This window comes from Oncorhynchus nerka, linkage group LG23 (genome assembly GCF_034236695.1).
Source record: "Oncorhynchus nerka isolate Pitt River linkage group LG23, Oner_Uvic_2.0, whole genome shotgun sequence".
NCBI lineage: Eukaryota > Metazoa > Chordata > Actinopteri > Salmoniformes > Salmonidae > Oncorhynchus > Oncorhynchus nerka.
Genome location: NC_088418.1, coordinates 3,386,350 through 3,410,275, shown reverse-complemented (window position 1 = coordinate 3,410,275; position 23,926 = coordinate 3,386,350). Strand labels below are relative to the sequence as shown.

At 47.4% G+C, this 23,926-nt stretch overlaps 1 protein-coding gene across 1 annotated transcript in view; it reads right to left on the bottom strand.

Annotated features, from left to right (window-relative positions):
- The window catches only part of heatr5b (HEAT repeat containing 5B), a 140,669-nt gene that overhangs the window by 79,197 nt on the left and 37,546 nt on the right, over positions 1-23,926 (bottom strand). Inside the window, exons 13-22 of the mRNA XM_065008442.1 lie at positions 20,083-20,194; positions 19,059-19,211; positions 18,237-18,336; positions 17,441-17,550; positions 16,828-16,991; positions 16,393-16,568; positions 14,960-15,065; positions 14,168-14,358; positions 12,955-13,114; positions 12,348-12,537 (exon numbers count right to left, since the gene is read on the bottom strand). Of these exons, the coding sequence (XP_064864514.1) occupies positions 12,348-12,537; positions 12,955-13,114; positions 14,168-14,358; positions 14,960-15,065; positions 16,393-16,568; positions 16,828-16,991; positions 17,441-17,550; positions 18,237-18,336; positions 19,059-19,211; positions 20,083-20,194 (1,462 nt within the window). The remainder of the gene's footprint in view (positions 1-12,347; positions 12,538-12,954; positions 13,115-14,167; positions 14,359-14,959; positions 15,066-16,392; positions 16,569-16,827; positions 16,992-17,440; positions 17,551-18,236; positions 18,337-19,058; positions 19,212-20,082; positions 20,195-23,926) is intronic.

Sequence of the window (23,926 nt, the reverse complement as noted above, 5' to 3'; positions counted from 1 at the left end):
GTCTGAGTGTTCCCCTGGCTATCTGTAAATTATGTCTGAGTGTTCCCCTGGCTATCTGTAATGATGTCTGAGTGTTGGGGTGTTCCCCTGGCTATCTGTAAATGATGTCAGAGTGTTCCCCTGGCTATCTGTAAATGATGTCTGAGTGTTGGAGTGTTCCCCTGTCTATCTGTAATGATGTCTGAGTGTTGGAGTGTTCCCCTGGCTATCTGTAATGATGTCTGAGTGTTGGGGTGTTCCCCTGGCTATCTGTAAATGATGTCTGAGTGTTCCCCTGGCTATCTGTAAATGATGTCTGAGTGTTCCCCTGGCTATCTGTAAATGATGTCTTAGTGTTGGAGTGGGCCCCTGGCTATCTGTAATGATGTCTGAGTGTTCCCTTGGCTATCTGTAATGATGTCTGAGTGTTGGAGTGTTCCCCTGGCTATCTGTAAATGATGTCTGAGTGTTGGGGTGTTCCCCTGGCTATCTGTAATGATGTCTGAGTGTTGGAGTGTTCCCCTGGCTATCTGTAAATGATGTCTGAGTGTTGGAGTGTTCCCCTGGCTATCTGTAAATGATGTCTGAGTGTTGGAGTGTTCCCCTGGCTATCTGTAAATGATGTCCGAGTGTTCCCCTGGCTATCTGTAAATGATGTCTGAGTGTTCCCCTGGCTATCTGTAAATGATGTCTGAGTGTTCCCCTGGCTATCTGTAAATGATGTCTGAGTGTTCCCCTGGCTATCTGTAAATGATGTCCGAGTGTTCCCCTGGCTATCTGTAAATGATGTCCGAGTGTTCCCCTGGCTATCTGTAAATGATGTCTGAGTGTTCCCCTGGCTATCTGTAAAATGTCTGAGTGTTGGGGTGTTCCCCTGGCTATCTGTAATGATGTCTGAGTGTTGGAGTGTTCCCCTGGCTATCTGTAAATGATGTGTGAGTGTTGGGGTGTTCCCCTGGCTATCTGTAAATGATGTCTGAGTGTTGGGGTGTTCCCCTGGCTATCTGTAAATGATGTCTGAGTGTTCCCCTGGCTATCTGTAAATGATGTCTTAGTGTTGGAGTGTTCCCCTGGCTATCTGTAAATGATGTATGAGTGTTGGAGTGGGCCCCTGGCTATCTGTAATGATGTCTGAGTGTTCCCTTGGCTATCTGTAATGATGTCTGAGTGTTGGAGTGTTCCCCTGGCTATCTGTAAATGATGTCTGAGTGTTGGGGTGTTCCCTGGCTATCTGTAATGATGTCTGAGTGTTGGAGTGTTCCCTGGCTATCTGTAAATGATGTCTGAGTGTTGGAGTGTTCCCTGGCTATCTGTAAATGATGTCTGAGTGTTGGAGTGTTCCCTGGCTATCTGTAAATGATGTCCGAGTGTTCCCTGGCTATCTGTAAATGATGTCTGAGTGTTCCCTGGCTATCTGTAAATGATGTCTGAGTGTTGGAGTGTTCCCCTGGCTATCTGTAATGATGTCTGAGTGTTGGAGTGTTCCCCTGGCTATCTGTAATGATGTCTGAGTGTTGGAGTGTTCCCCTGGCTATCTGTAAATGATGTCCGAGTGTTCCCCTGGCTATCTGTAAATGATGTCTGAGTGTTCCCCTGGCTATCTGTAAATGATGTCTGAGTGTTCCCCTGGCTATCTGTAAATGATGTCTGAGTGTTGGAGTGTTCCCCTGGCTATCTGTAATGATGTCTGAGTGTTGGAGTGTTCCCCTGGCTATCTGTAAATGATGTCTGAGTGTTCCCCTGGCTATCTGTAAATGATGTCTGAGTGTTGGAGTGTGACCCTGGCTATCTGTAATGATATCTGAGTGTTGGAGTGTTCCCCTGGCTATCTGTAATGATGTCTGAGTGTTGGAGTGTTCCCCTGGCTATCTGTAAATGATGTCTGAGTGTTGGAGTGTTCCCCTGGCTATCTGTAAATGATGTCCGAGTGTTCCCCTGGCTATCTGTAAATGATGTCTGAGTGTTCCCCTGGCTATCTGTAAATGATGTCTGAGTGTTCCCCTGGCTATCTGTAAATGATGTCCGAGTGTTCCCCTGGCTATCTGTAAATGATGTCTGAGTGTTCCCCTGGCTATCTGTAATGATGTCTGAGTGTTCCCTTGGCTATCTGTAATGATGTCTGAGTGTTGGAGTGTTCCCTGGCTATCTGTAAATGATGTCTGAGTGTTGGGGTGTTCCCCTGGCTATCTGTAATGATGTCTGAGTGTTGGGGTGTTCCCCTGGCTATCTGTAAATGATGTCTGAGTGTTGGAGTGTTCCCATGGCTATCTGTAAATGATGTCTGAGTGTTGGAGTGTTCCCCTGGCTATCTGTAAATGATGTCCGAGTGTTCCCCTGGCTATCTGTAAATGATGTCTGAGTGTTCCCCTGGCTATCTGTAAATGATGTCTGAGTGTTGGAGTGTTCCCCTGGCTATCTGTAATGATGTCTGAGTGTTGGAGTGTTCCCCTGGCTATCTGTAAATGATGGCTGAGTGTTCCCCTGGCTATCTGTAAATGATGTCTGAGTGTTGGAGTGTGCCCCTGACTATCTGTAAATGATGTATGAGTGTTGGAGTGGGACCCTGGCTATCTGTAATGATGTCTGAGTGTTGGAGTGTTCCCCTGGCTATCTGTAAATGATGTCTGAGTGTTGGAGTGTTCCCTTGGATATCTGTAATGATGTCTGAGTGTTGGAGTGTTCCCCTGGCTATAGGTAAATGATGTCTGAGTGTTGGAGTGTTCCCCTGGCTATCTGTAAATGATGTCTGAGTGTTGGAGTGTTCCCTTGGATATCTGTAATGATGTCTGAGTGTTGGAGTGTTCCCCTGGCTATCTGTAAATGATGTCTGAGTGTTGGGGTGTTCCCCTGGCTATCTGTAATGATGTCTGAGTGTTGGAGTGTTCCCCTGGCTATCTGTAAATGATGTCTGAGTGTTGGGGTGTTCCCCTGGCTATCTGTAATGATGTCTGAGTGTTCCCCTGGCTATGTGTAAATGATGTCTGAGTGTTGGGGTGTTCCCCTGGCTATCTGTAAATGATGTCTGAGTGTTCCCCTGGCTATCTGTAATGATGTCTGAGTGTTGGAGTGTGCTCCTGGCTATCTGTAAATGATGTCTGAGTGTTGGAGTGTTCCCCTGGCTATCTGTAAATGATGTCTGAGTGTTCCCCTGGCTATCTGTAAATGATGTCTGAGTGTTCCCCTGGCTATCTGTAAATGATGTCTGAGTGTTGGAGTGTGCCCCTGGCTATCTGTAATGATGTCTGAGTGTTGGAGTGTTCCCCTGGCTATCTGTAAATGATGTCTGAGTGTTCCCCTGGCTATCTGTAATGATGTCTGAGTGTTGGAGTGTTCCCCTGGCTATCTGTAATGATGTCTGAGTGTTGGAGTGTGCCCCTGGCTATCTGTAAATGATGTCTGAGTGTTGGAGTGGGCACCTGGCTATCTGTAATGATGTCTGAGTGTTCCCTGGCTATCTGTAATGATGTCTGAGTGTTCCCCTGGCTATCTGTAAATGATGTCTGAGTGTTCCCCTGGCTATCTGTAATGATGTCTGAGTGTTGGAGTGTTCCCCTGGCTATCTGTAAATGATGTCTGAGTGTTCCCCTGGCTATCTGTAATGATGTCTGAGTGTTGGAGTGTGCCCCTGGCTATCTGTAAATGATGTCTGAGTGTTGGAGTGGGCACCTGGCTATCTGTAATGATGTCTGAGTGTTCCCCTGGCTATCTGTAATGATGTCTGAGTGTTCCCCTGGCTATCTGTAAATGATGTCTGAGTGTTCCCCTGGCTATCTGTAAATGATGTCTGAGTGTTGGAGTGTTCCCCTGGCTATCTGTAATGATGTCTGAGTGTTGGAGTGTGCCCCTGGCTATCTGTAATGATGTCTGAGTGTTGGAGTGTTCCCCTGGCTATCTGTAAATGATGTCTGAGTGTTGGGGTGTTCCCCTGGCTATCTGTAATGATGTCTGAGTGTTGGAGTGTTCCCCTGGCTACCTGTAAATGATGTCTGAGTGTTGGGGTGTTCCCCTGGCTATCTGTAAATGATGTCTGAGTGTTCCCCTGGCTATCTGTAAATGATGTCTGAGTGTTCCCCTGGCTATCTGTAAATGATGTCTGAGTGTTCCCCTGTCTATCTGTAATGATGTCTGAGTGTTGGAGTGTTCCCCTGGCTATCTGTAATGATGTCTGAATGTTGGAGTGTGCTCCTGGCTATAGGTAAATGATGTCTGAGTGTTGGAGTGTTCCCCTGGCTATCTGTAAATGATGTCTGAGTGTTCCCCTGGCTATCTGTAAATGATGTCTGAGTGTTCCCCTGGCTATCTGTAAATGATGTCTGAGTGTTCCCCTGGCTATCTGTAAATGATGTCTGAGTGTTCCCCTGGCTATCTGTAAATGATGTCTGAGTGTTGGAGTGTTCCCCTGGCTATCTGTAATGATGTCTGAGTGTTGGAGTGTTCCCCTGGCTATCTGTAAATGATGGCTGAGTGTTCCCCTGGCTATCTGTAATGATGTCTGAGTGTTGGAGTGTGCCCCTGGCTATCTGTAAATGATGTCTGAGTGTTGGAGTGTTCCCCTGGCTATCTGTAAATGATGTCTGAGTGTTCCCCTGGCTATCTGTAAATTATGTCTGAGTGTTGGAGTGTGCCCCTGGCTATCTGTAAATGATGTATGAGTGTTGGAGTGGGCCCCTGGCTATCTGTAATGATGTCTGAGTGTTCCCCTGGCTATCTGTAATGATGTCTGAGTGTTGGAGTGTTCCCCTGGCTATCTGTAAATGATGTCTGAGTGTTGGAGTGTTCCCCTGGCTATCTGTAAATGATGTCTGAGTGTTGGGGTGTTCCCCTGGCTATCTGTAATGATGTCTGAGTGTTGGAGTGTTCCCCTGGCTATCTGTAAATGATGTCTGAGTGTTGGGGTGTTCCCCTGGCTATCTGTAATGATGTCTGAGTGTTCCCCTGGCTATGTGTAAATGATGTCTGAGTGTTGGGGTGTTCCCCTGGCTATCTGTAAATGATGTCTGAGTGTTCCCCTGGCTATCTGTAAATGATGTATGAGTGTTGGAGTGTTCCCCTGGCTATCTGTAAATGATGTCTGAGTGTTGGAGTGTTCCCCTGGCTATCTGTAAATGATGTCTGAGTGTTGGAGTGAGCCCCAGGCTATAGGTAAATGATGTCTGAGTGTTGGAGTGTTCCCCTGGCTATCTGTAAATGATGTCTGAGTGTTGGAGTGTTCCCTGGCTATCTGTAAATGATGTCTGAGTGTTCCCTGGCTATCTGTAAATGATGTCTGAGTGTTCCCCTGGCTATCTGTTAATGATGTCTGAGTGTTGGAGTGTTCCCCTGGCTATCTGTAAATGATGTCTGAGTGTTGGAGTGTTCCCCTGGCTATCTGTAAATGATGTCTGAGTGTTCCCCTGGCTATCTGTAAATGATGTCTGAGTGTTGGAGTGTTCCCCTGGCTATCTGTAAATGATGTCTGAGTGTTGGAGTGTTCCCCTGGCTATCTGTAATAATGTCTGAGTGTTGGAGTGTTCCCCTGGCTATCTGTAAATGATGTCTGAGTGTTAGAGTGTTCCCCTGGCTATCTGTAAATGATGTCTGAGTGTTAGAGTGTTCCCCTGGCTATCTGTAAATGATGTCTGAGTGTTGGAGTGTTCCCCTGGCTATCTGTAAATGATGTCTGAGTGTTGGAGTGTTCCCCTGGCTATCTGTAATGATGTCTGAGTGTTGGAGTGTTCCCCTGGCTATCTGTAATGATGTCTGAGTGTTCCCCTGGCTATCTGTAAATAATGTCTGAGTGTTGGAGTGTTCCCCTGGCTATCTGTAATGATGTCTGAGTGTTGGAGTGTTCCCCTGGCTATCTGTAATGATGTCTGAGTGTTCCCCTGGCTATCTGTAAATAATGTCTGAGTGTTCCCCTGGCTATCTGTAAATGATGTCTGAGTGTTAGAGTGTTCCCCTGGCTATCTGTAAATAATGTCTGAGTGTTCCCCTGGCTATCTGTAATGATGTCTGAGTGTTAGAGTGTTCCCCTGGCTATCTGTAATGATGTCTGAGTGTTAGAGTGTTCCCCTGGCTATCTGTAATGATGTCTGAGTGTTGGAGTGTTCCCCTGGCTATCTGTAATGATGTCTGAGTGTTCCCCTGGCTATCTGTAATGATGTCTGAGTGTTAGAGTGTTCCCCTGGCTATCTGTAATGATGTCTGAGTGTTGGAGTGTTCCCCTGGCTATCTGTAAATGATGTCTGAGTGTTGGAGTGTTCCCCTGGCTATCTGTAATGATGTCTGAGTGTTCCCCTGGCTATCTGTAAATGATGTCTGAGTGTTGGAGTGTGACCCTGGCTATCTGTAATGATATCTGAGTGTTGGAGTGTTCCCCTGGCTATCTGTAATGATGTCTGAGTGTTGGAGTGTTCCCCTGGCTATCTGTAAATGATGTCCGAGTGTTCCCCTGGCTATCTGTAAATGATGTCTGAGTGTTCCCCTGGCTATCTGTAAATGATGTCTGAGTGTTGGAGTGTTCCCCTGGCTATCTGTAATGATGTCTGAGTGTTGGAGTGTTCCCCTGGCTATCTGTAATGATGTCTGAGTGTTGGAGTGTTCCCCTGGCTATCTGTAAATGATGTCCGAGTGTTCCCCTGGCTATCTGTAAATGATGTCTGAGTGTTCCCCTGGCTATCTGTAAATGATGTCTGAGTGTTCCCCTGGCTATCTGTAAATGATGTCTGAGTGTTGGAGTGTTCCCCTGGCTATCTGTAATGATGTCTGAGTGTTGGAGTGTTCCCCTGGCTATCTGTAAATGATGTCTGAGTGTTCCCCTGGCTATCTGTAAATGATGTCTGAGTGTTGGAGTGTGACCCTGGCTATCTGTAATGATATCTGAGTGTTGGAGTGTTCCCCTGGCTATCTGTAATGATGTCTGAGTGTTGGAGTGTTCCCCTGGCTATCTGTAAATGATGTCTGAGTGTTGGAGTGTTCCCCTGGCTATCTGTAAATGATGTCCGAGTGTTCCCCTGGCTATCTGTAAATGATGTCTGAGTGTTCCCCTGGCTATCTGTAAATGATGTCTGAGTGTTCCCCTGGCTATCTGTAAATGATGTCCGAGTGTTCCCCTGGCTATCTGTAAATGATGTCTGAGTGTTCCCCTGGCTATCTGTAATGATGTCTGAGTGTTCCCTTGGCTATCTGTAATGATGTCTGAGTGTTGGAGTGTTCCCCTGGCTATCTGTAAATGATGTCTGAGTGTTGGGGTGTTCCCCTGGCTATCTGTAATGATGTCTGAGTGTTGGGGTGTTCCCCTGGCTATCTGTAAATGATGTCTGAGTGTTGGAGTGTTCCCATGGCTATCTGTAAATGATGTCTGAGTGTTGGAGTGTTCCCCTGGCTATCTGTAAATGATGTCCGAGTGTTCCCCTGGCTATCTGTAAATGATGTCTGAGTGTTCCCCTGGCTATCTGTAAATGATGTCTGAGTGTTGGAGTGTTCCCCTGGCTATCTGTAATGATGTCTGAGTGTTGGAGTGTTCCCCTGGCTATCTGTAAATGATGGCTGAGTGTTCCCCTGGCTATCTGTAAATGATGTCTGAGTGTTGGAGTGTGCCCCTGACTATCTGTAAATGATGTATGAGTGTTGGAGTGGGACCCTGGCTATCTGTAATGATGTCTGAGTGTTGGAGTGTTCCCCTGGCTATCTGTAAATGATGTCTGAGTGTTGGAGTGTTCCCTTGGATATCTGTAATGATGTCTGAGTGTTGGAGTGTTCCCCTGGCTATAGGTAAATGATGTCTGAGTGTTGGAGTGTTCCCCTGGCTATCTGTAAATGATGTCTGAGTGTTGGAGTGTTCCCTTGGATATCTGTAATGATGTCTGAGTGTTGGAGTGTTCCCCTGGCTATCTGTAAATGATGTCTGAGTGTTGGGGTGTTCCCCTGGCTATCTGTAATGATGTCTGAGTGTTGGAGTGTTCCCCTGGCTATCTGTAAATGATGTCTGAGTGTTGGGGTGTTCCCTGGCTATCTGTAATGATGTCTGAGTGTTCCCCTGGCTATGTGTAAATGATGTCTGAGTGTTGGGGTGTTCCCTGGCTATCTGTAAATGATGTCTGAGTGTTCCCCTGGCTATCTGTAATGATGTCTGAGTGTTGGAGTGTGCTCCTGGCTATCTGTAAATGATGTCTGAGTGTTGGAGTGTTCCCCTGGCTATCTGTAAATGATGTCTGAGTGTTCCCCTGGCTATCTGTAAATGATGTCTGAGTGTTCCCCTGGCTATCTGTAAATGATGTCTGAGTGTTGGAGTGTGCCCCTGGCTATCTGTAATGATGTCTGAGTGTTGGAGTGTTCCCCTGGCTATCTGTAAATGATGTCTGAGTGTTCCCCTGGCTATCTGTAATGATGTCTGAGTGTTGGAGTGTTCCCCTGGCTATCTGTAATGATGTCTGAGTGTTGGAGTGTGCCCCTGGCTATCTGTAAATGATGTCTGAGTGTTGGAGTGGGCACCTGGCTATCTGTAATGATGTCTGAGTGTTCCCCTGGCTATCTGTAATGATGTCTGAGTGTTCCCCTGGCTATCTGTAAATGATGTCTGAGTGTTCCCCTGGCTATCTGTAATGATGTCTGAGTGTTGGAGTGTTCCCCTGGCTATCTGTAAATGATGTCTGAGTGTTCCCCTGGCTATCTGTAATGATGTCTGAGTGTTGGAGTGTGCCCCTGGCTATCTGTAAATGATGTCTGAGTGTTGGAGTGGGCACCTGGCTATCTGTAATGATGTCTGAGTGTTCCCCTGGCTATCTGTAATGATGTCTGAGTGTTCCCCTGGCTATCTGTAAATGATGTCTGAGTGTTCCCCTGGCTATCTGTAAATGATGTCTGAGTGTTGGAGTGTTCCCCTGGCTATCTGTAATGATGTCTGAGTGTTGGAGTGTGCCCCTGGCTATCTGTAATGATGTCTGAGTGTTGGAGTGTTCCCCTGGCTATCTGTAAATGATGTCTGAGTGTTGGGGTGTTCCCCTGGCTATCTGTAATGATGTCTGAGTGTTGGAGTGTTCCCCTGGCTACCTGTAAATGATGTCTGAGTGTTGGGGTGTTCCCCTGGCTATCTGTAAATGATGTCTGAGTGTTCCCCTGGCTATCTGTAAATGATGTCTGAGTGTTCCCCTGTCTATCTGTAATGATGTCTGAGTGTTGGAGTGTTCCCCTGGCTATCTGTAATGATGTCTGAATGTTGGAGTGTGCTCCTGGCTATAGGTAAATGATGTCTGAGTGTTGGAGTGTTCCCCTGGCTATCTGTAAATGATGTCTGAGTGTTCCCCTGGCTATCTGTAAATGATGTCTGAGTGTTCCCCTGGCTATCTGTAAATGATGTCTGAGTGTTCCCCTGGCTATCTGTAAATGATGTCTGAGTGTTCCCCTGGCTATCTGTAAATGATGTCTGAGTGTTGGAGTGTTCCCCTGGCTATCTGTAATGATGTCTGAGTGTTGGAGTGTTCCCCTGGCTATCTGTAAATGATGGCTGAGTGTTCCCCTGGCTATCTGTAATGATGTCTGAGTGTTGGAGTGTGCCCCTGGCTATCTGTAAATGATGTCTGAGTGTTGGAGTGTTCCCCTGGCTATCTGTAAATGATGTCTGAGTGTTCCCCTGGCTATCTGTAAATTATGTCTGAGTGTTGGAGTGTGCCCCTGGCTATCTGTAAATGATGTATGAGTGTTGGAGTGGGCCCCTGGCTATCTGTAATGATGTCTGAGTGTTCCCCTGGCTATCTGTAATGATGTCTGAGTGTTGGAGTGTTCCCCTGGCTATCTGTAAATGATGTCTGAGTGTTGGAGTGTTCCCCTGGCTATCTGTAAATGATGTCTGAGTGTTGGGGTGTTCCCCTGGCTATCTGTAATGATGTCTGAGTGTTGGAGTGTTCCCCTGGCTATCTGTAAATGATGTCTGAGTGTTGGGGTGTTCCCCTGGCTATCTGTAATGATGTCTGAGTGTTCCCCTGGCTATGTGTAAATGATGTCTGAGTGTTGGGGTGTTCCCCTGGCTATCTGTAAATGATGTCTGAGTGTTCCCCTGGCTATCTGTAAATGATGTATGAGTGTTGGAGTGTTCCCCTGGCTATCTGTAAATGATGTCTGAGTGTTGGAGTGTTCCCCTGGCTATCTGTAAATGATGTCTGAGTGTTGGAGTGAGCCCCAGGCTATAGGTAAATGATGTCTGAGTGTTGGAGTGTTCCCCTGGCTATCTGTAAATGATGTCTGAGTGTTGGAGTGTTCCCCTGGCTATCTGTAAATGATGTCTGAGTGTTCCCCTGGCTATCTGTAAATGATGTCTGAGTGTTCCCCTGGCTATCTGTAATGATGTCTGAGTGTTGGAGTGTTCCCCTGGCTATCTGTAAATGATGTCTGAGTGTTGGAGTGTTCCCCTGGCTATCTGTAAATGATGTCTGAGTGTTCCCCTGGCTATCTGTAAATGATGTCTGAGTGTTGGAGTGTTCCCCTGGCTATCTGTAAATGATGTCTGAGTGTTGGAGTGTTCCCCTGGCTATCTGTAATAATGTCTGAGTGTTGGAGTGTTCCCCTGGCTATCTGTAAATGATGTCTGAGTGTTAGAGTGTTCCCCTGGCTATCTGTAAATGATGTCTGAGTGTTAGAGTGTTCCCCTGGCTATCTGTAAATGATGTCTGAGTGTTGGAGTGTTCCCCTGGCTATCTGTAAATGATGTCTGAGTGTTGGAGTGTTCCCCTGGCTATCTGTAATGATGTCTGAGTGTTGGAGTGTTCCCCTGGCTATCTGTAATGATGTCTGAGTGTTCCCCTGGCTATCTGTAAATAATGTCTGAGTGTTGGAGTGTTCCCCTGGCTATCTGTAATGATGTCTGAGTGTTGGAGTGTTCCCCTGGCTATCTGTAATGATGTCTGAGTGTTCCCCTGGCTATCTGTAAATAATGTCTGAGTGTTCCCCTGGCTATCTGTAAATGATGTCTGAGTGTTAGAGTGTTCCCCTGGCTATCTGTAAATAATGTCTGAGTGTTCCCCTGGCTATCTGTAATGATGTCTGAGTGTTAGAGTGTTCCCCTGGCTATCTGTAATGATGTCTGAGTGTTAGAGTGTTCCCCTGGCTATCTGTAATGATGTCTGAGTGTTGGAGTGTTCCCCTGGCTATCTGTAATGATGTCTGAGTGTTCCCCTGGCTATCTGTAATGATGTCTGAGTGTTAGAGTGTTCCCCTGGCTATCTGTAATGATGTCTGAGTGTTGGAGTGTTCCCCTGGCTATCTGTAAATGATGTCTGAGTGTTGGAGTGTTCCCCTGGCTATCTGTAATGATGTCTGAGTGTTGGAGTGTTCCCCTGGCTATCTGTAATGATGTCTGAGTGTTGGAGTGTTCCCCTGGCTATCTGTAATGATGTCTGAGTGTTAGAGTGTTCCCCTGGCTATCTGTAAATGATGTCTGAGTGTTCCCCTGGCTATCTGTAATGATGTCTGAGTGTTAGAGTGTTCCCCTGGCTATCTGTAATGATGTCTGAGTGTTGGAGTGTTCCCCTGGCTATCTGTAAATGATGTCTGAGTGTTGGAGTGTTCCCCTGGCTATCTGTAATGATGTCTGAGTGTTGGAGTGTTCCCCTGGCTATCTGTAATGATGTCTGAGTGTTGGAGTGTTCCCCTGGCTATCTGTAATGATGTCTGAGTGTTGGAGTGTTCCCCTGGCTATCTGTAAATGATGTCTGAGTGTTGGAGTGTTCCCCTGGCTATCTGTAAATGATGTCTGAGTGTTAGAGTGTTCCCCTGGCTATCTGTAAATGATGTCTGAGTGTTCCCCTGGCTATCTGTAATGATGTCTGAGTGTTGGAGTGTTCCCCTGGCTATCTGTAAATGATGTCTGAGTGTTGGAGTGTTCCCCTGGCTATCTGTAATGATGTCTGAGTGTTGGAGTGTTCCCCTGGCTATCTGTAAATGATGTCTGAGTGTTAGAGTGTTCCCCTGGCTATCTGTAATGATGTCTGAGTGTTGGAGTGTTCCCCTGGCTATCTGTAATGATGTCTGAGTGTTCCCCTGGCTATCTGTCTAGTTTTTAATACAAGCAATTTGAAATCATGTATACTTTTAATGTTGATACTTAAGTATATTTAAAATAAAATATTTTTAAGACTTTTACTCAAGTAGTATTTTACTGGGTGACTTTTCCTTGAGTCATTTACCATTAACTTATCTTTACTCAATTATGCAAATGATGTCCTTTTTCCATCCCTGATTAGCAGTCAAAGTAAAGTTCTAATCTATAAAGATTCATATCTCTGTAAATATGTAGGAGCAGTATATTGCCCTCTACTGGCACATCAATGCTTTTAGAGACAAAACTAGCCAGCCTGGAAGCTAGACATGGTAGTCTTGTTGTAATTGACCATTACCTTGTAGTTCGGGTCCAACCGTGGTGATGAGAGCGCCCAGACATCGTCCCAGACACTGGTGTACCTCAGTGTGTGAGGGGGGTACGGTTAGGAGCAGGGTCAGGACCAGGGAGAGGGTGGGCTCCACATAGCCTCGATACATGGGACCACTGGAGTCTACGATGAGAGCCAGGGAGTGGAGGGCCCACGTCTGGAGAGACAGAGAGGTCACAGATCAAAAGCTTACAGGATTATGGAGGAACTAAACATTGGGCCAGTTTCCCAGATACAGATGAAGGATTTGGACTAAAAACCAAACTCAATGGAGAATCAAATGAAACTGCTTTTTAAAATCTAGGATTTGGCTTAATCTGTGTCTGGGAAACTGGCCCATTACACTTCTCCAAAGTCCAAGCCAGACTTGTATTAGGGAGCTGCCTTTGTGAAGCAGGCTGTGTTCAGATTCTCTACCATTGAATAATAGTGGGAAAGTCCACTCTGACAAAGTTAACAGCAGGATTGAGCTTTTAAAGCCACTACAGCGAGTGTACAAGTACTCAGGAGAAGGGTGGCGAATCAGGACGCAGCCTGACACTCAGAGAGCCTCACCTGTCCACCGTTCACTCACCTGGACCTCGTGGGATGTTCCATCCTGGGCTAGGGCCAATAGGATGCTGACGCTCGTTTTGAGGTGCTGTCCTGAACCAATCCCTCCTACGTATCTGTGCAGACAGCCCAGAGCCAGGGAGTGGCCTGTTCTGGAGACCACGTCACGGGCTGACCTCAGTCTGGAGGGGGGAAGAGAGGAGAGGAGAGGGGAAGAGAGGAGAGGGGAAGAGAGGAGAGGAGAGGGGAAGAGAGGGGAAGAGAGGAGAGGAGAGGGGAAGAGAGGAGAGGAGAGGGGAAGAGAGGGGAAGAGAAGAGAGGAGAGGAGAGGGAAGAGAGGAGAGGGGAAGAGAGGAGAGGGGAAGAGAGGAGAGGGGAAGAGAGGAGAGGGGAAGAGAGGAGAGGAGAAGAGAGGAGAGGAGAAGAGAGGAGAGGAGAGGGGAAGAGAGGAGAGGGGAAGAGAGGAGAGGGGAAGAGAGGAGAGGGGAAGAGTGGAGAGGAGAGAGAGGGGAAGAGAGGAGAGGAGAGGAGAGGGGAAGAGAGGGGAAGAGAGGGGAAGAGAGGGAAGAGAGGGGGGGAAGAGAGGAGAGGGGAAGAGAGGAGAGGGGAAGAGAGGAGAGGGGAAGAGAGGAGAGGGAAGAGAGGAGAGGGGAAGAGAGGAGAGGGGAAGAGAGGGGAAGAGAGGAGAGGGGAAGAGAGGGGGAAGAGAGGAGAGGGGAAGAGAGGGGAAGAGAGGAGAGGAGAGGAGAGGGGAAGAGAGGAGAGGGGAAGAGAGGAGAGGGGAAGAGAGGAGAGGGGAAGAGAGGGGAAGAGAGGGGAAGAGAGGGGAAGAGAGGGGAAGAGAGGGGAAGAGAGGAGAGGAGAGGGAAGAGAGGGGAAGAGAGGAGAGGGGAAGAGAGGAGAGGAGAGGGAAGAGAGGAGAGGGGAAGAGAGGAGAGGGGAAGAGAGGAGAGGGGAAGAGAGGAGAGGGGAAGAGAGGAGAGGGGAAGAGAGGAGAGGGGAAGAGAGGGGAGGAGAGGGGAAGAGAGGGGAGGAGAGGGGAAGAGAGGGGAGGAGAGGGGAAGAGAGGGGAGGAGAGGGGAAGAGAGGGGAGGGGGGACGTTAATACAGGGGTTAAGAGAAAATAACACGAGGTCAAGCAGGTCAAGCAGGTCAAGAGAGAGAGCGATCTCAGAGAGGAAAGCCCTGTGATACATGAAGCTAGATAGATATGAGTAACAACAGACGGGTTGTACTTGTCAAAGCTGTACTGTGCCATGCGGGCAATGAAGGTGGCCTCTCCCACCACCTGAGCCATCCTTCCCAAGGCCTCCCCAGCAGCACAGCGCAGGATGGGATTTGGGTTGTCCAGAGCGCCCATCACCAGCGCCAGGGCAGATTTACGAACCTCTTCAGGACCCAGGGTGGACTTGTTCTCTGCCAGACCCTACAGGGAGGAGAGAAGATTGGCTGGTTCATTGGGGAAGAGAGAACAGAATAAATAGCAGGGCCCCTCCTGGACGGTATCTCTCCAGGAACAGGGTTGGAGTTAAAACCTACAGGAGGGTATCTCTCCAGGAACAGGGTTAGAGTTAAAACCTACAGGAGGGTCTCTCTCCAGGAACAGGGTTGGAGTTAAAACCTACAGGAGGGTCTCTCTCCAGGAACAGGGTTGGAGTTAAACCTACAGGAGGGTATCTCTCCAGGAACAGGGTTGGAGTTAAAACCTACAGGAGGGTCTCTCTCCAGGAACAGGGTTGGAATTAAACCTACAGGAGGGTATCTCTCCAGGAACAGGGTTGGAGTTAAAACCTACAGGAGGGTCTCTCTCCAGGAACAGGGTTGGAGTTAAACCTACAGGAGGGTCTCTCTCCAGGAACAGGGTTGGAGTTAAAACCTACAGGAGGGTGTCTCTCCAGGAACAGGGTTGGAGTTAAAACCTACAGGAGGGTCTCCCTCTAGGAACAGAGAGTAAGCTGTCACTACTGGAAAGGTTTTGTGTTTAGGAGATTTCCCTGTGCAACTTTAACAGGAGTTAAAGGCCTCACCTTGAGGGCACTCAGGACAGCGGTGAAGATGTTGAGCTGGACAGCCTGCTGTCTGACCCCCTTGGCCTGTTTAATACACTCTGCAAAGTGGTCCAGCATCTGCAGCCTAGCACAGACAAATGTGAGAGATGAATAAAAACGGTTTCCCAAACCTCTCCTGAAGTACCCCCCTGGCCAGTCCCAAACCTCTCCTGAAGTACCCCCTGGCCAGCCCCCCTGTTTGTAGTTTCCCAAACCTCTCCTGAAGTACCCCCTGGCCAGTCCCAAACCTCTCCTGAAGTACCCCCTGGCCAGTCCCCCTGTTTGTAGTTTCCCAAACCTCTCCTGAAGTACCCCCTGGCCAGTCCCAAACCTCTCCTGAAGTACCCCCCTGGCCAGTCCCAAACCTCTCCTGAAGTACCCCCCTGGCCAGTCCCAAACCTCTCCTGAAGTACCCCCCTGGCCAGTCCCAAACCTCTCCTGAAGTACCCCCTGGCCAGTCCCAAACCTCTCCTGAAGTACCCCCTGGCCAGTCCCAAACCTCTCCTGAAGTACCCCCTGGCCAGTCCCAAACCTCTCCTGAAGTACCCCCTGGCCAGTCCCAAACCTCTCCTGAAGTACCCCCTGGCCAGTCCCAAACCTCTCCTGAAGTACCCCCTGGCCAGTCCCAAACCTCTCCTGAAGTACCCCCTGGCCAGTCCCAAACCTCTCCTGAAGTACCCCCTGGCCAGTCCCAAACCTCTCCTGAAGTACCCCCTGGCCAGTCCCAAACCTCTCCTGAAGTACCCCTGGCCAGTCCCAAACCTCTCCTGAAGTAACCCCTGGCCAGTCCCAAACCTCTCCTGAAGTACCCCTGGCCAGTCCCAAACCTCTCCTGAAGTACCCCCTGGCCAGTCCCAAACCTCTCCTGAAGTACCCCCTGGCCAGTCCCAAACCTCTCCTGAAGTACCCCCTGGCCAGTCCCAAACCTCTCCTGAAGTACCCCCTGGCCAGTTCCAAACCTCTCCTGAAGTACCCCCTGGCCAGTCCCAAACCTCTCCTGAAGTACCCCTGGCCAGTCCCAAACCTCTCCTGAAGTACCCCTGGCCAGTCCCAAACCTCTCCTGAAGTACCCCCTGGCCAGTCCCAAACCTCTCCTGAAGTACCCCCTGGCCAGTCCCAAACCTCTCCTGAAGTACCCCCTGGCCAGTCCCAAACCTCTCCTGAAGTACCCCCCTGGCCAGTCCCCCTGTTTGACTCCATCTAGAAGCAGCATAGCTGATTCAACTACTGAAGGCCTGGACACCTCTGAAGACCGAGACAAACAATATTAGATTATTCTAGGAATGTCAAATGTCAGTTGACCAGGGACCAGGTCTCTGACCTGTGTTAGGGGTCAGACTTAGGACTAACAGGTAGTCTCTGACCTGTGTTAGGGGTCAGGGGTCAGAGTTAGGACTGACAGGTAGTCTCACCTGTGTTTAAAGGAGACATGAGGGAACACCACTCCGAACAGAGCGACGGAGGCGTCGATGACAGAAACGCCAAGGGGGAGGGGCCCAGGCATGGCCTCGCCCATCGGTACCCTCAGGTAGATGGAGGAGGGGTCGTGTTCTAGAGCGCCACTGCCTGACGCACTGTTGGGCTGGAGCTACACACACACACACACACACACACACACAATTAACAAAAGCAGGGGGTCTATTCAGTGATGTGAAACGTCCTGAAAATTGCAGATAGAAATAGAATAAAACAGATCGGACACGATCCTAGCTGACAGAAAACCACGAGGTTCTACACAATGTCTTTCTATATGAAAATTGTGTCATGTTCCATCCGCTTGGAGTCATCATGGAGAGATGGGCACTTCGCTTTACCGTAACCTCTAACCTTTACAGTAGGTCAGTTACCTGGTCCTCGATAGACTTGTGGTCAGTCTCCTGTAGCCAGGACCCCATCAGAACACTGTCGTCATAGTGACAGAGTGAGCGTAGCAACGAGGTGGTGGTGTTGGCCGAGTTATCAGTCAGAGTGAACTCTGCCACCAGCTCTCTCAGCAGGGCATTGAAACTACCTACAGAGGGGAGATGGAAAGGTAAAGGGACAACTTCCCGGACACAGACTGAACATATGCTCTTTGCTCCAGGACTAGGCTTAAATCAGGGTAAACCAGCCCTATAGGACTAACACCTCAACACCAGTGGTTGGACCAGGACTAGGCTTAAATCAGGGTAAACCAGCCCTATAGGACTAACACCTCAACACCAGTGGTTGGACCAGGACTAGGCTTAAATCAGGGTAAACCAGCCCTATAGGACTAACACCTCAACACCAGTGGTTGGATCAGGACTAGGCTTAAATCAGGGTAAACCAGCCCTATAGGACTAACACCTCAACACCAGTGGTTGGATCAGGACTAGGCTTAAATCAGGGTAAACCAGCCCTATAGGACTAACACCTCAACACCAGCTGTTGGATCGAAGCCTAATTAAAAAGTCTGGTCATATTTCCTCCAGTCGGTACCTTCGTATGTCTTCGGGGGAAGTAGAGCCAAGATGTCATAGAGTCTCAGCCTCACCATAGCTGCACTGGCTTTCAGATGGGTGCCATGCACCTTGATGACCGACGGGACACTGAGGATAAACAACAACAACATAATAAACAACAACAAAATCATCATAAACAACATAATAAACAACATAATAAACATAATAAACAACAACAACATAATAAACAACAACAACATAATAAACAACATAATAAACAACAACAACATAATAAACAACAAAATCATCATAAACAACATAATAAACAACATAATAAACAGCAACATAATAAACAACATAATAAACAACAGCAACATAATAAACAACATAACAAACAACAGCAACATAATAAACATAATAAACAACAGCAACATAATAAACAACATAATAAACAACAACAAAATCATCATAAACAACAACATAATAAACAGCAACATAATATACAACAAAATCATCATAAACAACAACAAAATCATCATAAACAACATAATAATAAACAACAGCAACATAATATACAACAAAATCATCATAAACAACAACAAAATCATCATAAACAACATAATAATAAACAACAGCAACATAATATACAACAAAATCATCATAAACAACAACAAAATCATCATAAACAACAAAATCATCATAAACACCATAATAAACAACAACAACAACATAATAAACAACAACAAAAATCATAAACAACAACAACCGGTCGGGAGGGGGGGTGGGAGGGACCCCCCGCCCCCAGGTCAGTCAGTCAAATCAATCATACTCACTGTGACATCATGGTCATGGCGCACTCGATAGGTGTCATCAGCCTGCGGATCACATCCTCCGTCAGCAGCTCGGGACAATGGGCCACAAAGCTACGCATGGCTTGAGGAGGAGAGAGAGAGAGAGAGAGGAGAGAGCAAGGGAGGAGAGGGGAGGAGAGAGAGAGGGGTGGAGAGAGAGAGGAGAGGAGGAGAGAGAGGAGAGGAGGAAAGAGAGAGAGGGAGGGGGAGAGAGAGGGAGGAAGGAGGGGGGAGAGAGGGAGGAAGGGAGGAGAGAGGGAGGAGGGGTGGAGAGAGAGGAGGAGGAGGAGAGAGAGAGAGAGGGGTGGAGAGAGGGAGAGAGGGAGGAAGGGAGAGAGAGAGAGAGAGAGGGGGAGGAGGGGTGGAGAGAGAGGGAGGAGAGGAAGAGGGAGGGGAGAGAGAGGGGAGAGAGAGGGGAGGAGAGGAAGAGGGAGGGGAGAGAGAGAGGAGAGGAGAGGAGAGAGAGGAGAGGAGAATGAAAGGGAGGAGAGGAGGAGAGAGAGAGGGGGAGAGGAAGAGGGAGGAGAGAGAGGGAGGAGGGGTTGAGAGAGAGGGAGGAGAGGAAGAGGGAGGAGAGAGAGGGAGGAGGGGTGGAGAGAGAGGGAGGAGAGGAAGAGGGAGGAGAGAGAGAGGAGAGGAGAGAGAGAGGAGAGGAGAATGAAAGGGAGGAGAGGAGGAGAGAGAGAGGGGGAGAGGAAGAGGGAGGAGAGAGAGGGGGACATTTCAGATAAAGCAAAACTCCTTGGGATCCAGAATGACAAGCCACACATTACTGTAGTGAAGAGCATGCAGGCGTCTCCCTACCACAGAGTGCCCCAGCACGTCCCTCCAGCGTAACCTGCCAGGTGAAGCTGTCTCCTCTAGCCTTCTCTGCCTCCATCTCTTTCTGGGAACGGGGGAACACGTTCCTCCACAGCAGCAGCATCTTGGGAAGGTGATAGCGGACGAGGGACGGGCCTGGACACCGCGTCAGGTTCACAAATAACAAGTGTTAGGACAGGCGCTGGAGACCAAACAGGTTATCGTGTTGGACCACACAGCCTGTCAATGTGAAGAAAGATAAAAACACTCTGGACTGCTTTAGCTGAAGAATGACGCAGAACACATGGAAGAGCAGCTGAAAAACCCAGCTAAATGTAAGGAGACTGACAGAACAGTGGGCCAACTGGGGCCAGCATGGGGCTAGCATGGGGCTAGCACGGGGCTAGCATGGGGCTAGCACGGGGCTAGCATGGGGCTAGCACGGGGCTAGCATGGGGCCAGCATGGGGCCAGCATGGGGCCAGCATGGGGCCAGCATGGGGCTAGCATGGGACCAGCATGGGGCCAGCATGGGGCCAGCATGGGGCTAGCATGGGGCCAGCATGGGGCTAGCATGGGGCTAGCATGGGGCTAGCATGGGGCTAGCATGGGGCTAGCATGGGGCCAGCATGGGTCAGTAGTGCTAGGGGTTAGGGGTTTGGTGTTAGGGGTTTGGTGTTCGGCTAGGGGTTAGGTGTTAGGGGCTAGGTGTTAGGGGCTAGGTGTTAGGGGCTTGGTGTTAGGGGCTTGGTGTTAGGGGTTAGGGGCTTGGTGCTAGGGGTTAGGTGCTTGGTGCTAGGTGTTAGGGGCTAGGGGTTTGGTGTTAGGGGCTAGGGGTTTGGTGTTAGGGGCTAGGGGTTTGGTGTTAGGGGCTTGGTGTTAGGGGCTAGGGGTTTGGTGTTAGGGGCTTGGTGTTAGGGGTTTGGTGTTAGGGGTTTGGTGTTAGGGGTTTGGTGTTAGGGGCTATGGGTTTGGTGTTAGGGGCTAGGGGTTTGGTGTTAGGGGCTAGGGGTAGGGAACTAACTCACCCAGAGACATTAGTGCCCCCAGCAGCAGCCATCCAGCCTGGGTTCTCTGCAGAGAAAGACGGCTGTTCTGGGCTGCTGTACGGAGCAAGTCCTCAGCTATGCTCACCACCAGCTAGAACAGAGAGAGATTAGAGTATATAACACCAGAGAGAACAGAGAGAGATTAGAGTATATAACACCAGAGAGAACAGAGAGAGATTAGAGTATATACCACCAGAGAGGAGAGAGAGAGATTAGAGTATATAACACCAGAGAGAACAGACAGAGATTAGAGTATATAACACCAGAGAGAACAGACAGAGATTAGAGTATATAACACCAGAGAGGAGAGAGATTAGAGTATATAACACCAGAGAGAACAGAGAGAGATTAGAGTATATACCACCAGAGAGAACAGAGAGAGATTAGAGTATATACCACCAGAGAGGACAGACAGAGATTAGAGTATATAACACCAGAGAGGAGAGAGATTAGATTATATACCACCAGAGAGAACAGAGAGAGATTAGAGTATATAACACCAGAGAGGAGAGAGATTAGAGTATATAACACCAGAGAGGAGAGAGATTAGATTATATACCACCAGAGAGAACAGAGAGAGATTAGAGTATATAACACCAGAGAGAACAGACAGAGATTAGAGTATATAACACCAGAGAGAACAGACAGAGATTAGAGTATATACCACCAGAGAGAACAGAGAGAGATTAGAGTATATAACACCAGAGAGGAGAGAGATTAGAGTATATAACACCAGAGAGAACAGACAGAGATTAGAGTATATACCACCAGAGAGAACAGAGAGAGATTAGAGTATATAACACCAGAGAGAGATTAGAGTATATACCACCAGAGGAGAGAGATTATAGTATATACCACCAGAGAGAACAGAGAGAGATTAGAGTATATACCACCAGAGAGAGATTAGAGTATATAACACCAGAGAGGAGAGAGATTAGAGTATATAACACCAGAGAGAACGGAGAGAGATTAGAGTATATAACACCAGAGAGAACGGAGAGAGATTAGAGTATATAACACCAGAGAGGAGAGAGATTAGAGTATATACCACCAGAGAGAACAGAGAGAGATTAGAGTATATACCACCAGAGAGAACAGAGAGAGATTAGAGTATATACCACCAGAGAGAACAGAGATTAGAGTATATACCACCAGAGAGAACAGAGATTAGAGTATATACCACCAGAGAGAACAGAGAGAGAGATTAGAGTATATAACACCAGAGAGAACAGAGATTAGAGTATATACCACCAGAGAGAACAGAGAGAGAGATTAGAGTATATACCACCAGAGAGAACAGAGATTAGAGTATATACCACCAGAGAGAACAGAGATTAGAGTATATAACACCAGAGAGAACAGAGAGAGAGATTAGAGTATATAACACCAGAGAGAACAGAGATTAGAGTATATACCACCAGAGAGAACAGAGAGAGAGATTAGAGTATATAACACCAGAGAGGAGAGAGATTAGATTATATACCACCAGAGAGAACAGAGAGAGAGATTAGAGTATATACCACCAGAGAGAACAGAGATTAGAGTATATACCACCAGAGAGAACAGAGATTAGAGTATATACCACCAGAGAGAACAGAGAGAGAGATTAGAGTATATAACACCAGAGAGAACAGAGATTAGAGTATATACCACCAGAGAGAACAGAGAGAGATTAGAGTATATACCACCAGAGAGAACAGAGATTAGAGTATATAACACCAGAGAGAACAGAGATTAGAGTATATACCACCAGAGAGAACAGAGAGAGAGATTAGAGTATATACCACCAGAGAGAACAGAGAGAGAGATTAGAGTATATACCACCAGAGAGAACAGAGAGATTAGAGTATATAACACCAGAGAGAACAGAGATTAGAGTATATACCACCAGAGAGAACAGAGAGAGAGATTAGAGTATATACCACCAGAGAGAACAGAGAGAGAGATTAGAGTATATAACACCAGAGAGAACAGAGAGAGATTAGAGTATATAACACCAGAGAGAACAGAGACATCATTGGGGGGGGGGGGGGGGGTCACTAAAAATAAATCACACTTCTTTGATGTTGTTGAAGAAAACAAATGGATAATTCAAACCAGGAGAACCCTTTTGATGTCTGAAACAAATCTGAGACATGTGGATGTTTTGGTGTAAGTCCCCTTTAATTCCAGCATTCACGTAGCAAGAGGCTGTTGTTCATCAGTGTCTGTGTAGTGGTGGAGTTTACACAACAAATACCCCATGGGTTGAAAAAATGAATCATGATAATTATTCTGCCAGGTAAGATACTAAGTAGTTAACATTTAACTCAGAAGGTTCCCCACTAGGGTCAATACATCTAGTTGACTCCCTACATCTAGTTGATTCCCCACTAGGGTCAATACATCTAGTTGATTCCCTACTAGGGTCAATACATCTAGTTGATTCCCTACTAGGGTCAATACATCTAGTTGATTCCGTACTAGGGTCAATACATCTAGTTGGTTCCCTACTAGGGTCAATACATCTAGTTGACTCCCTACATCTAGTTGATTCCCTACTAAGGTCAATACATTTAGTTGATTCCCTACTAGGGTCAATACATCTAGTTGACTCCCCTACTAGGGTCAATACATCTAGTTGATTCCCCTACTAGGGTCAATACATCTAGTTGATTCCCTAATTGGGTCAATACATCTAGTTGATTCCCTACTAAGGTCAATACATTTAGTTGATTCCCCACTAGGGTCAATACATTTAGTTGATTCCCCTACTAGGGTCAATACATCTAGTTGATTCCCCTACTAGGGTCAATACATCTAGTTGATTCCCCTACTAGGGTCAATACATCTAGTTGATTCCCTAATTGGGTCAATACATCTAGTTGATTCCCTACTAAGGTCAATACATTTAGTTGATTCCCCACTAGGGTCAATACATTTAGTTGATTCCCTACTAGGGTCAATACATCTAGTTGATTCCCCTACTAGGGTCAATACATCTAGTCGATTCCCCACTAGGGTCAATACATCTAGTTGATTCCCCTACTAGGGTCAATACATTTAGTCGATTCCCTACTAGGGTCAATACATTTAGTCGATTCCCTACTAGGGTCAATACATTTAGTCGATTCCCTACTAGGGTCAATACATTTAGTCGATTCCCTACTAGGGTCAATACATTTAGTCGATTCCCTACTAGGGTCAATACATTTAGTCGATTCCCTACTAGGGTCAATACATTTAGTCGATTCCCTACTAGGGTCAATACATTTAGTCGATTCCCTACTAGGGTCAATACATTTAGTCGATTCCCTACTAGGGTCAATACATTTAGTCGATTCCCTACTAGGGTCAATGCATTTAGTCGATTCCCTACTAGGGTCAATGCATTTAGTCGATTCCCTACTAGGGTCAATGCATTTAGTCGATTCCCTACTAGGGTCAATGCATCTAGTCGATTCCCTACTAGGGTCAATACATCTAGTTGATTCCCCACTAGGGTCAATACATCTAGTTGATTCCCCACTAGGGTCAATACATCTAGTTGATTCCCCACTAGGGTCAATACATCTAGTTGATTCCCTACTAGGGTCAATACATCTAGTTGATTCCCTACTAGGGTCAATACATCTAGTTGATTCCCTACTAGGGTCAATACATCTAGTTGATTCCCTACTAGGGTCAATACATCTAGTTGATTCCCTACTAGGGTCAATACGTTAAGTTGATTCCCTACTAGGGTCAATACGTTAAGTTGATTCCCTACTAGGGTCAATACGTTAAGTTGATTCCCTACTAGGGTCAATACATCTAGTTGATTCCCTACTAGGGTCAATACATC